General features: G+C 36.5%; 1 protein-coding gene across 1 annotated transcript in view; it reads left to right on the top strand.

Annotated features, from left to right (window-relative positions):
- MICU2 (mitochondrial calcium uptake 2) overlaps nucleotides 1–14,672 on the top strand; it is a 134,628-nt gene that overhangs the window by 65,888 nt on the left and 54,068 nt on the right. The window contains exons 5-6 of the mRNA XM_070577860.1: nucleotides 4,189–4,236; nucleotides 5,201–5,283. Of these exons, the coding sequence (XP_070433961.1) occupies nucleotides 4,189–4,236; nucleotides 5,201–5,283 (131 nt within the window). The remainder of the gene's footprint in view (nucleotides 1–4,188; nucleotides 4,237–5,200; nucleotides 5,284–14,672) is intronic.

Below are 14,672 nucleotides of genomic sequence, written 5' to 3'. Positions count from 1 at the left end.
GAACAGGGTTCTTAAAATTGCATTCACTATCAAGTCATATTTTAGAATGGTTCCAAATTTTAAATATTTCTAGAGAAACAGAGTAACTAACAGAATTTAATCATCTCTTCTAGTAGTCTTTAAGAATTCTTTAACAAATTTTTAAATATAAATTATTTAAAATACTTCCCTATTTAACATGCAATTTTGAAACATTGCCATTTAACAGCATTTATTTTACAATTAAATGTAACAAATATGTATTAAACTTTTCTCCTATAAAGTGCTGAGGTGTCAGTTTTCTTTAAAAGCGTTTTCAAAAGGCAGATACCTAGAATGCTGTTGTAGAACTATATTATTTATAGTCTGTCTTGAGAGTGTAGGGTACTGTTTTTATACTGTCTCTCAACTCTGTTTTTATTCAAGCTTTTTAAGTCAATATTTCAAAGAAAGACTCTGGAATTTCTTTTTCAATAAGTTCCCCTTGTGTAAAGGATATGTACCTATGTCTAGAGAAAAGAAAAGTGAGGTCTCCTTTTGGCACCAAGCCCAGTTCAGTCTAGCAATTTGGCCATTTTTTCACATTGTCATATTCCTTTGAAAATTAGAAAAAAGCTATTCACTTTTTGAGGCTGCCAAGAGATGAAATACTTTGATCTTTCAACTAACGTTAGAGCACTTCTCTCAGGTACGAGATATGACAAAACACATTTAATTTATTCTCCTTTTATATAAACACTGAATATTTTTAAGAAAAAATATCTGAAGACTTACTATAGGCTTTTTTATTAAAGAGAAGTACGCCTGCTCCAAAATAAAAACGACAACAAGAAAGTTGGTTATGCAAAAAAATGTAAGTCACTAAAAACATTTAAAATATATACCTAAAGTTACTGTTAGCTAAAACAATGAATTACGTAGACGCAAGATCTTTACTTGCCTTGCTCTGAACTATTTTTGTCCCTGAGTCTCTGCTTTATTTGATTGGGAGCTGTTAGGTTGTGGTCTTCCTTCCTTCAACAGTAAATACGTATCCACTGCCATCACCTGCTTCAAGCCTTTCTTCCTCATTTCTACACTACCTTGGTAGCTTTATTTCCCATTGCTTCTTCCACATGAACATTGGTTCAGACAGACCATCACTTTTTGATTTTCTTATTCGGCTTCATCTATCTTATATGGCTTTCTCACTTATATCACACCAGCTTAATTAAAATTTTCACCCATCATTCAAAGACCATTTTTAGAATTACTTCTTGTATGACATCTCTGATCATCTGAACTCTGGAAATGATTTCACATTTTTCTAAAGTTCTGTAACTCCTATTATCAGTGGTATTTAGCGTTTTCTGTAAACATTTACATTTTGGCTCCTGGTGGAAGTATACAGCACCATCTATTAAGAATTCTAGCCAAAAGTCAAATTTGAATCTGAGCAGAGCTCTGGATCTAAGTACCAGTCTGTGGAAAATAGAGAAATTAAAGGAACATGTGAAATGACACGAAGAAGATGCAATCAGCAAAATTGCCTAGACTATGAGAAACTCCCCAGGACAAATGATCAGGCTTCTTCAACAATTAAGTTGAAAAGGAAGGAAAAAAAGACAAGGGGGAACCTATAAATTAAAAGAGATTTAAGATACAAGAAACAAAAGAGAAAATTGAAAACTTTTGTGAATCAAAGTACACTATCAAGAGAGTAAAAAGGCTACACACAGGATGGGAGAAAATATTTGCAAATCATTTATTAGGAGTTACTATCCAGGATATATCCTACAACTCAACAACAAGAAAAACCAAACAACCCAATTTAAAAATGGGCAAAGGACTGGAATAGACATTCTCCAAAGAAAATATACAAATGGCTAATTCAAACATGAAAAGATCCTCAGCATCACAAATCATTAGGGAAATGCAAATCAAAACCACGATGAGATACCGCTTCACATCCCTTAATATCAAGGGAAAAAAAAATAAGTATTGGCAAGCATATGGAGAAAATATAACCCTTGTGTGTTTTTGGTGGGACTATAAAATGGTGCATCCACTGTGGAAAACAGTATGGTGGTTCCTCAAAAAATTACACATAGAATGACCATATGCTCCAGCAATCCCATTGCTGGCTATGTACCCAAAGGAATTAAAAGCAGAGACTCAAACAGATATTTGTACACCAGTGTTGCAGCATTAATCACAATAGCCGAAAGGTTGAAACAACCCAGATGTCCATCAACAGAGAAATGGATAAAGAAAATGTGGTATGTACATATAAAGGGATATTATTCATCCTTAAAAAGGAATGGAATTCTGATACATTCTACAACATGGATGAACCTTGAAGACATTATGGTAAGTGAAGTAAGACAGTCACAAAAGGACAAATATTGTATGATTTCACTTATATGAGATACCTAGAGTAGACTAAGTCATAGAGACAGAAAGTAGAATAGAGTTACAAGGGGATGGGGCAGAAGAGAAGGGGGAGTTAGTTTTAATGAGTATGGGATTTCAGTTTATGATGATGAAAATGTTCTGATAATTGTTGCAAAACAATATGAATGTTCTTAATGCCACTGAACTGTACGTTTAAAAATGGCTAAAATGGTAAATTTTATGTTATATGTCTTTTATCACAATAAAAAAATGACTTGAGACCTATTAACCAAGTGTAATGCAAGGACCTTCTATGAATTTGAGCACACTTAAAATTTTTTCTGAAATGGGGATGTTTGTAACACTGATTTGAATTTGATGATATTAAGGAATTACTGATAATTTTTTAGGTGTGGTAAATATGTTTGGGGGAGGGAACAGTCCTTTTAAAGATACAGCCTGAGTTTTTTCTATGAAATGATATGTGGGATTTGTTTCAAAATAATCCAGTGGAGGTGGGGGGAAGGGATGAGAAAAGGTACAGATAAAGCAAGACCTACCATGAGTTGACAATTACTGAAGCTGACCTATATAGTTATCATATTATTCTCTCTACTTTTGTATGTAATTGGAGTTCTCCATGACAAAGTTTTTTTTAATGTGTGTTTTGCTATTATACCAAGCTTATGATCCAGAGGGAAAATTTCTTTAGCTTATCAGGAAGGTATAATTTATAAGATATTGTTTCTGTATTTCTTATGATTCTTTTTGTTGCAAGCACATAAAGCCAGATGCTATCTACTTGAGCCAGAAAGGAAGTTTATTTAGCAGCCAGACTTAGAACTAGCTTCAAGCCTAGCTTAATCCAGGGCTTAAAACATCACCACTGTTTATCTTTCAGGTCTGCCAATTAAAGATTGGCTCGATTCTCAGGCTCTAAACACTGGATCTCTGAAAGTTCAGGCACTGTTTCTGTGGCCTCACACTCCTAAGTGAAACATTCACACATCAAAGCCCGGGGGGGGGGGGGGGGTTGGGGAGGGCGGATAAAATGGATGACCCAGCATTCTTAGAAATTCTGCAGTACCACTCAGCAGACAGGCCACTCTGAGGGGCCCAGCTTAGGGCATGGCCCACCCCTGAAGCAGTCCCTGCAGCCAGACTAATGCGACCTGCTCATTAGCTTGGGTCAGCTACTTGCCCATCCCTGCACCAATTCTGCAGGAGTACAATGATTGGCTTAGGCCAGTCAGCGTCTGCCTCCAAAGATGAACATGTGTTGTCATACCCAAATGGCATGTTTGAGAATGAGAAGGGAATGGTTTTCTGAAAGGAAATCAAATCACTGCTACAAAGATTTAATTATTTCATTTTAAATAATATAGTTTGACCTTTGGTATATCCAAATCTGTGTTATTCTACTGAATTTATAAATTTACTTGAGATTTTATGAATAGTAAAATTTGAGTAGAAATTACGTAAAGTGTCATGCAAATAAAATCTTTAGTGGATACTTTTTATTTGCTAGCCAGCATCCATCCATTCCTCCTCCTTACTAGTAATAGTAACATGATGAAAAATAGTATCTTCTTTCTTTTTTTTCAAGTATTAGTACTGAACTCTCTACTATAAAAGTTTTCAACTATCCCAAGGAGAGGTAATTTAAAGTAAAAGTGTGTCTGTTTTTAATTAGGTGAAGTTTCCATATACTGTGTGTGTGTGTGTGTGTATGTGTGTGTGTGTATATGTGTGTATGTGTATATATATATGTATATATGTGATTACTTCTAAACCATCTAAAACTTATTTTCTGATGTTTTTATTTTATTGTTTCAGGGTTAATTTCATATACTGAGTATCTTTTCTTGCTTACCATCCTCACTAGTAAGTATCCCACAATTTCTCGCAACCGTCATGTGGAATTTCCTATTCTTAACGAACAGGGTTTTGGAATTTTGGTATTTGTGTCTTTACCATTAAAAATATTCTTGGTACTTTAGTTTCTAAATCTACAAAATGATACTGTTGGATTAGATTACCCCTCTAGGTCTCTTTTACCTCCTTCTCACTATGGCTCCCCAAACTTTGTCTTCTTAGTAGAAGGCTTGTGGAACAGAAGAGTCAGACTTAGCCTTCACTTAGGAATATTGAAAAATCCTTTGACATTCTACAAAATTTCTGACGACTACTCTTCAAACTGTCAAGGTCATGAAAATCAAGGAAAGATTGAAAAGCCTTTACAGCTTAGAGGAAACTAAGGAGACATAACAACTAACTGCAACCTAGTTTCTTGTGTTTGATGCTAGAATAGAGAAAACAGCATTAGTGGAAAAATATGAAATCCAAATAAAGTCTGTAGTTTAGTTTAAAATGGTATGCCAGTGTTAATTTCTTAATTTTGATAAAGATACTGTGGTTATAGAAGAAATTGATGTTAGAGGAAGCTGGGTGAAGGGTATATGAGAACTCACTATAGTATCTTTACAACATTTCTGGAAGTCTAAAATTATTTCAAAATAAAAAGTTTTTTTAAAAAACCCTACTCTGAGAAAAGGAAATAAAGAGTAATAATCAATGTGAAAATAGCCAAGGTACTATAAGAATATAGGAAAGCCCCTAGTAGAGCTAAAGAAATAAATTAAGTTCTCAAATTAATTTTGCTTTGAAGGCAGAATGCTTAATTGCAGAAGAGCACACCTTTGAAAATTGTTATTATGAGATCTTCTTTTTCTCTGTTTAGACACTTAACATAGTTTCTGGTGGCTTTTTCACATTTCAAGATCTGTAGATCTGCAGATAATTTGCATTTCACCATTATTTAAATTATTCATTTTTCACCTGATTGCAGAACCCCATACTGGGTTTCATGTTGCTTTTAAAATGCTGGACGCAGATGGGGATGAGATGGTTGAGAAAAAGGAATTTTTTAAGGTGAGTAGATTCTAGTTGTTCTTGGTTTATCATAAAACACCTGAATGTGTGATAATTTTCCATTTCCATAAAAATCACAATTATACCCACTGTTTAGGTATGGAGTGTCATGCAATCATTTATACATTCAAAAGTATTAAATTTTCTATAATACAACCTTGAGGAAACCATTAAGGAACAAAGCATAAGATTCCAAAAAGGGAAATGAGCTTAAGCATCTGCATTTTTTAGGGTTTTATTTTTATGATTTCAGCAAATGATAGGTCTTCATATTAAAAATTGTTCTTAGAGCCCTCTGCCCAAAGAAAAGAATAAGAAAAATAAAAACTTAAGCCTTCATAAAGAATGGGGGGGAAAATGAAAAACCACAGTAGGTAGAAATTGGTGCAAATTTTCCAGAAATTTGCTAAGGCTAATATTTGAAAAGCTATAAAGATATGTTTAAATGGTATTTCCTAAGACATAACTCTAGGACATCCAACCAGTAAATTTCACTCCATTCCAAGAAAATTGATGATAATATTAAAAAATAACTTCAGTACATGTAAACTGTTGGATATGTGCCAGTTAGAGTTAAAAGTTTTTAACTTATTAGAGTACTTTAATGAAGAAATATTTGTCAGTTCTAGTCATCTTTTTTTTCTTCCAATCTCCAGTGTACTGGGAAATAGACAACAAAGCTTATTAAAATTATATATAAAATATAGTCTGTACTTGCACTGTCTAGTAAAGTAGCTAGTAGCCATATGTGGCTATTGAGCCCTTGAAATGTGGCTTGTGACTGAAACGTGAGTTTTTTAGTTTTAATTAATTTAAAGTTTGCATTTTAAAACTGATGTTCACTATTGGAAAATTTTTAAGTATGTTTGAAACAACTTGGTTATATGAATCTACTTTTTCAATTGTAAATTTTATGAAATCTAAGTACGGATCAAGTATTTCCAATGAAATGTGACATCTGAATTGAGATGTCCTGTAAGTGTAAAATACACACTAAATTTTGAAGAAAAAAGAAAGCAAGGTAAAATATCTCAGTTTTTATATTGACTACACAATGAAGAAATAACTTGGGGATATTAACTTTACCTGTTTCTTTACATTTTTGCTGAATTTTGTTTTATTTTTTTTTAAAGATTGGTCCTGAGCTAACATCTCTTCCCAATCTTATTTTTCTTTTTCTTCTCCCCATAGTCCCCCAGTACATAGCTGTATATTCTAGTCATAGGTCCCTCTAGTTCTGCTATGAGGGACGCCACCTCAGCATGGCTTGATGAGTGGTGCTAGGTCTGCGCCCAGGATCCAAACCAGTGAAATCCTGGGCTGCCAAAGCAGTGCGCACAAAGTTAACCACTCAGCCTTGGGGCCGGCCCTACATTTTTGCTGCATTTTAAAGAAAATGAAGCTGGAAACTGAAAATGATAAGTTAGTTATAGTTATACTTAAGCAAGAAAAATAACAAGTAATTCCAATCAGTGGCTCCACTCCGTAGAAAAGGGCTTGGTTCTAAAATGGATGTTTATTTAAGTTAATTAAAATGTTTATGTAGGGATCTTTATTTTTTCAAATGATTCCCCACTTTAACAGACTTTTTAAATTAACTCAACAACTACTGATACTGGCCACATCAGATTAAAATGTTTTCTACCACAGATCTTCCTAGACTTAGGATGAGATTACATCCCAGTAAACCCATCGTAAATTGAAAATATCATAAGTTGAAAATGTGTGTAATTCACCTAAACTACCAAGCATCGTGGCGTAACCTAGCTTACGTAAATGTACTCTGAACACTTACGTTGGTCTACGGTTGGCCAAAATCACTAACGCCAAGCTTTATTTATAAGAAAGTGTTAAATATCTTATGTAATTTATTCAATACTGTACAAAAAGTGAAAAACAGAATAGTTGTCTGGGTAAAAAAGGTTTTTTTCTCTTTTTTTGCTGAGGAATATTGCCCTAAGCTAACATCTGTGCCAATCTTCCTCTGTTTTTTGTATGTGGCACACCTCCACAGAATGGCTGGTGAGCAGAATAGGTCCACGCATAGGATCCAAACCTGTGAACCTGTGCTTAACCTGTGCCACCTGAGTGGAGTGTGCAGAACTTTAACCACTCGGCCATGAGGCTGGGCCCAGTAAAAAAGATTTTAAGTGTAGCAGTTGTTTACTCTCATCATCACGGTGCTGACTGGGAGCTGCAGCTGCCACTGCTCACCATCCCGAGAAAGTATCATACTGCCTATCACTAGCCTGGGAAAAGATAAAAATTCAAAGTACAGGTTCTACTGAATGTGTATCACTTTCCCACATTTGTAAAGTCAAAAGATGATAAGTCAGGGACCATCTGTATACTTTAAGCTAAAACGCTGAGATTTCCATCTGCTGCTTTACTGCCCACTCACATAGATATTCGTGTCATTTACCCTAGTTTCTCCCATATGCTTAGATTTATACATTCTACACTCTCTTCCAGATAATTTCTAAAGATGTTAAAAATATCTAAAGATATGTATAAATCTAAATTTTGTGGGATCCTTCTGTTTTATAAATTTATTCTCTATTTCGAACCTTTTTTGCTATGTCCTTTGCTTCTAGTCTTTGAGAGAGTTTCTTATATATAAAACCAAATATTTAGTAATTAAATTTGCAAAGCTTGTGGTATGGAACCTTGTCAGCGGGATTCACTGAGTTATGATTTATATACAATAAAATGCACTTGTTTAAAGTATACAGTTTGATGAGTTTGGACAAATATACACCACATGAAATCTCGAGCCTTCCTAGTCCATCCCACCCAGAACGTGGATCACCCCTTTTCCAGAGTTCCACACTGTTTACACTCCCTGCCCAGCAATCACTTAGTAGCCGTCTCATTGATCAGATCTACTGTCACAGTATTCCAGTGCTTGTGTTCAAGTAACCCTTATTTTACTTAATAATGACCTCAAAGCGTAAGAGTAGTGATGTTGGCAATTCAGATATGCCAAAGAGAAGCCATAAAGTGCTTCCTTACAGTGAAATGGTGAAAGTTTTCAAGTTAATAAGGAAAGAAAAAAAATTATATGCTGAGATTGCTAAGGTCTACAGTAACTTTTATTACAGTATATTGTTATAGTTCTGTTTTATTAATGGTTATTGTTAATCTCTCACTCTGCCTAGTTTATAAATTAAACTTTATCATAGGTATGTATGTATTAAAAAACATAGTATATATAGGGTTCAGTACTATCCATGGTTTCAGACATCCAATAGGGGTCTTGGAACATATCCCCCGAGGATAAGAGGGCCCCCTGTAGTTATTTAAATGTACTCATTAATTCATCAAGAATTTTTCTATGTAGTCATGTACCGTGTAACAATGTTTCAGTCAATGACAGACTGCATATATGATGGGGTCCCATAAGATTAGTACCGTATAGGCTAGGTATGTAGTAGGCTGTATCATCCAGGCTTGTGTAAGTACACTCTATGATGTTCACATGATGACTAAATCACCTAACGACATATTTCTCAGAATGTATCCCCATCTTTAAGTGATGCACGATAGGAGTTAGTATGTGTTAAGCATTGTTCTATATATTTTTTACATTTTTAATATGGCTATTAAAAAATTTAAAATTACTTATGTGGCTCTATTATATTTCCATTCAACAACACTGCTTTAGAATATACAAGACTATAGATTCTAAGAAAATTTCATGTATATTTTATTGCATGCCTCTTATGACAATTGTTTCAAATGCTGCAAAAGATTTTTGTTACTCCTGGGTTTGCAGTTTAAGTAAGAAAGCTGGAAGATTCCAGGGATTGAAGTTGCCTGAAGTATACCTCTAGGTATATGAGATTTCAGTGTACTATTCAGAAAAACAGGTAGCAATCTTATAGAATTCATTTTCTTAAAGTGGTAGAAGTTAAAATATAATAGAAAGCTATAGAGAAAACTATACTACTTCAGGGATATTTGATCTATTCAAAATACATTATTTAGAAGAGAAACAGGTTTGTAAAAAAAAATTTTTCATTAGAAAGTCACTGTGAACAACATTAGCAAATCTGCTTATTCCCAAAGAAGCAGTGAGGGTAAAGTATTACCATTGTAGAACAGCTAGTTTCTGAAGGCAGCCTAGAATTCCACCAGGTTGAAGGTGCTTGTGAATAGACAAACTGGAAAGAACCAAGGATTTTTAGGTATCGCAGCTCTTACTCAGGACCTCAGGGTAAAAAATACTCAAAAAGCAAGGAGGAAAGGAAATCCTAGACAGTCATCATAAATTTATCTTTGAATTTAATTCCATTCAATCTAAAGAAAGAAGAAGTAACAATATTGTTCTGTTTGCCATGAACAGTGATTAAATAGCCATTATCAGAGGTCCCTTGAGAAAATAAACTATAAAATCGAGACCACTGTAAAAACATTGTTGCTGTTGTGTGTCATACCCAAAATGTGAACAGAGACACCTAAGAAGTGGATTCCCTGGTATGAACTGTACGCTGCTGTCAGGAGAAACCAGCAGGCAGTGGTTAATGGAGATAATTGCACTTCAGTGTTCCAAAATTCATCTCTGGCCACAGCATGAAAGATGAATTAAAAGAGGAGAGATTGGAGGTAAGGAGGCTCCCTAGTCTGTTGCAATAGTCCAGTTTTACAACTGTGAATGAAAAGTAGGAAAACAATCACAAGATATTATGGAATAGGCTCTTTAGAACCTGGCTTCCAATTCGATAGAGAAATGAATGGAAAGAAATAATCGGTGGTCATTCGTTTTTCCAGCTAGCCTGACTAGGAATGATGATAGTACTAATTGGTCAAAAAGAAAAGAAGACTGTGACTATTTCTTATTGAGGGTTGTTTATGTCCAACATATATTATTGAATCTTTACAGCACCCTACAAAACTAGTAGTAGTGTTCCCATTTTAAAGATGAGAATATTGATATGCAGACAGTATTGCAGCCATGATTTGATTCCAAGTCCATCCAATTCTAGAGCCTCTTCTTTCCTCAGTGTTAACCTGCCTCATTTGAAGGAGAATTCAAGGGAAGATTGAGTTGAAAAAGATCTTAACTCTCAGTTTAGAAATGTTGAGCTTGATAAATTGGTAGAATATCCCTGTAGGGATAAACAAGTGTAGCAGGCAACTGTCTGGAGATGAAGAGTGTAGTCTGGATTAGGAAGCATCCTGATAGAAGTGATCATTAGTCATGAGAGTATATGACCTCAAGGGGAGAGGATGGAGAGTGAAAAGGAATAGGACCAGAGTCTTGGTAAACAGTTTCATTTAAGAGATCAAGCTGAGGTTGAGAAGCCAAAGAAGAAAATTGAGAAGGAGCAGAGGAGTAAGCAGAGTACTGGAGAAGTAAGAAGAAAGCCCAGAGAGTGTCGGGTAATGGAATCTTGTGAAGAAGGGTAACAATGAGGGAGTATTTCATATCATACTCTTTAAAAAGTGGTCAAATAGGATGGTGACTGAGTAGAGAGCCCCTGAAATTATCTAGACATTGGGAACCATTACAGAAGCAGTTTCAAGAGGGCAATAGGGACCGATGCAACAAAGCAGAAGGCTGAAGAGGAGGGAATAGGAAATGCACAATTGATGGCAGTAGATAGAAATTATTATTCTGGAGAAGAAACAGCTAAAATGTCCAAATTACCTAAAGCAAACTACAGATTCAACCCAATCCCCATCAGAATCCCAATGACATTCTTCACGGAATTGCAACAAAGAATCCTAAAATTCATATGGAACAACAAAAGACCCCAAATAGCCAAAGCAATCCTGAGAAAAGAGAACAAAGCTGGAGGTATCACACTCCCTGATTTCAAAATATGCTACCAAGCTATAGTAATCAAAACAGCATGGTATGGCACAAAAACAGGCACACAGGTCAATGGAACAGAACTGAAAGCCCAGAAATAAAACCACATGTCTACAGACAGCTAATCTTCAACACAGGAGCCAAGAACATACAATGGAGAGAGGAAAGTCTTTTCAATAAGTGGTGTTGGGAAAACTGGACAGCCGCATGCAAAAGGATGAAAGTAGACCATTATCTTTCACCATACACAAAAATTAACTCAAAATGGATCAAAGACTTGAAGATAAGACCTGAAACCATGAAACTCCTAGAGAAAATATAGGCAATACGCTCCTTGACATCAGTCTTAGAAGGATGTTTTTGAATACCATGTCTACTCAGCTAAGGCAAACAAAAGAAAAAATAAACAAATGGGAATTCATCCACCTGAAAAGCTTCTGCAAGGCAAAGGAAACCAGGAACAAAACAAAGGACAACCCACCAACTGGGAGGAAATATTTGCAAATCATATATCCGACAAGGGGTTACTCTCCAAAATATATAAAGAACTCACATAACTCAGTAACAGAAAAACAAACAACCTAATTGAAAAATGGACAGAGGATATGAACAGACATTTTTCCAAAGAAGGTATACAGATGGCCAACAGGCACATGAAAAGATATTCAACATCACTAATCATCAGGGAAATGCAAATCAAAACTACACTAAAGGGGCCAGCTCGATGGCACAGTGGTTAAGTTTGCGCACTCTGCTTCAGTGGCCCAGGGTTCAGAGGCTCAGATCCTAGATACAGACCTACATACACACCGCTCATCGAGCCATGCTGTGGCAGCATCCTGCATACAAAATGAAGGAAGATTGGCACAGATGTTAGCTCAGGGACAGTCCTCCTCAAGCAAAAAGGAAAAGATTGGTAACAGATGTTAGATCAGGGCCAATCTTCCTCACCAAAAAAAAAAAGAGAGAGGGAGGCTGGCCCAGTGGCACAAGAGTTAAGTGCTCACGTTCCACTTTGGCAGCCCAGGGTTCGACGGTTCAGATCCAGGGTGTGGACATGGGACCGCTTGTCAAGCTATGCTGTGATAGGTGTCCCACATATAAAGTAGAGGAACATAGGCATGGATGTTAGCTCAGGGCCAGTCTTCCTCAGCAAAAAGAGGAGGATTGGCAGCAGATGTTAGCTCAGGGCTAATCTTCCTCAAAATAAAATAAAATAAAATAAAAATTTATTAAAAACAGAAAACCTACACTAAGATATCACCTTACACATGTTAGCATGGCTATAATCACCAAGACAAAATCAACAAGTGTCGGAGAGGATGCAGAGAAAAGGCAACCCTCATACATTGCTGGTGGGAATGCAATCTGATGCAGCCACTATGGAAAACAGTATGGAGATTTCTCAAAAAATTAAAAATAGAAATACCATACTACCCAGCTATCCCACTACTGGGTATTTATCCAAAGAACTTGAAATCAACAATTCAGTGAGACTTTTGCACCGCTATGTTCATCACAGCATTATTCACAATAGCCAAACTGTGGGAGCAACCCAAGTGCCCAACTGATGATTGGATAAAGAAGATATGGTATATACAATGGAGTACTACTCAGCCATAAAAAAGACAAAATTGTCCCATTTGCAACAACATGGATGGACCTTGAGGGTATTATGTTAGGTGAAATTAGCCAGACAGAGAAAGACAAACACTGTATGGTTTCACTCATATGTGGAAGATAAACTAACACATGGACAAAGAGAACAGTTTAGTGGTTACCAGAGAAGTGGGTTGGGGGTGGGCACAAGAGTTGAAGGGGCACATTTATATGGTGACTGACAAATAATGTACAACTGAAATTTCATGGTGTTATAAACTTACGACCTCAATAAAATTTTTAAAAAGAAGAACCTGTCACAGCAGCTTAAAAACCTATATTCTTGAGAAGTGACGTCAGCAACATGGCAGCGTCAGCTCACCCGGGACTCTTCTCCCCTCCCAATTTCAACCAAAAAGAGCAACTGCTTTTCAACCAAAAAAAAAAAACCTAATAACAGAAATGATCAGAGACCCACAGTAGCCAAACGATGGAAGGCGGAGAGGCTGGAGTCACCCTCAGAGGAGCTGGAACAGGGTATGAGAGAATTCGCTCCCTCTCCTAGAGACTGGGATCGCTGCCGCGGGTGAAGGAAGGAGCAGGGGAGGGGCCGTGCATCCGGGTATCACCCAAGACTCCTACCAACAGTGCAGTGGAAACCCTCTAACGGGGGAAAGCTTTCTCATGGGGGAACCCCAGCAAGCCAGGGCCCCGGAGACCAGAAAGCGAGAGCTGATCCAATCCAGGTCAGCGTGAGTGAAAGTGCCCCTCCTCTTTCAACCCACGCTGCCCGGGGCCATCACGCCTGAAGGCAGAGGGCTCAGAACGCAAGGCTCTCAACCCCCATCTAGTGGTGACAGGCTGTAATTGCAGCTGAGTAATAGCATCAGGAGCAAAAACCGCTCCTCTACCATCCAGCAATTTATAAAAGCTCCAATCCAAGAGGAAAACAATAAAAATACAGAAGTAGGTCCTGAGGGCTTGGAAATGGGTAAACTAAGTGAAGATGAGTTCAAAATAGCTATCATCAAAATATTCAATGAGGTAAAGGGAAATATAGAGAAACAAGTCAATGAGTTCTAGAGTTACTTCACAAAAGAGATTGAAATTATAAAGAAGAATCAATTAGAAATACCAGAAAAATACAATGGATCAGATAAAACAGAATATGGATTCTCTGAATGACCTTGTAGACACCATAGAGGAGAAAATTAGCATAATCGAAGATAGACAGGTTGAATGGCTCCAGACAGAGGACGAAAGAGAACTAAGAATTTAAAAAAACTGAAGAAAATCTCCGATAAATAGCTGACTCAATGAGAAAATGCAACTTAAGAATGATTGGAATTCCTGAGGGTGTGGAAAAGGAAAATGGAGCAGACAGTGTGCTCAATGAAATAATAGCAGAGAACTTCCCAAATCTAGGGATTGAGAGAGAAATGTGTGTGGAGGAAGCTTTGAGATCTCCTAGATTTGTCAATGTAAAAAGAACTATTGCGAGGCATATAGTAGTGAAAATGGCAAAAATGAATGACAAAGAAAGAATACTCAGGGCAGCAAGGCAGAAGAAAATAACCTACAAAGGAACCCCCATCAGACTTTCAGCAGATTTCTCTACAGAAACCTTACAAGCTAGGAGAGATTGGAGTGACATATTCAAAACTTTAAAGGATAAAAATCTTCAGCCAAGAATATTCTATCCAGCCAAAATTTCCTCAGATATGAGGGAGAAATTCAGTCTTTTCCAGACAAACAAAAGCTAAGGGACGTTGTAGCCACAGGACCTGCACTACAAGAAATCCTCAAGAAGGCTGTCATGCCTGAAAAAAGAAAAAAAGGGAGTAAGGGGTCAGAAAACACAGAGTAGAGAGACGAATAGATAGAATCTGAATAGGATAGCAAATATTCAACCATAGCATTAGGATAAAGGGAGGAAATCACCAAATCAAAGACAATCTTATCACTCTGACCACAA

The sequence above is a fragment of the Equus przewalskii genome, chromosome 16 (genome assembly GCF_037783145.1).
Source record: "Equus przewalskii isolate Varuska chromosome 16, EquPr2, whole genome shotgun sequence".
NCBI lineage: Eukaryota > Metazoa > Chordata > Mammalia > Perissodactyla > Equidae > Equus > Equus przewalskii.
Note: the sequence above shows the minus strand (reverse complement) of the source record. Positions and strands in the feature narration are given on the sequence as shown.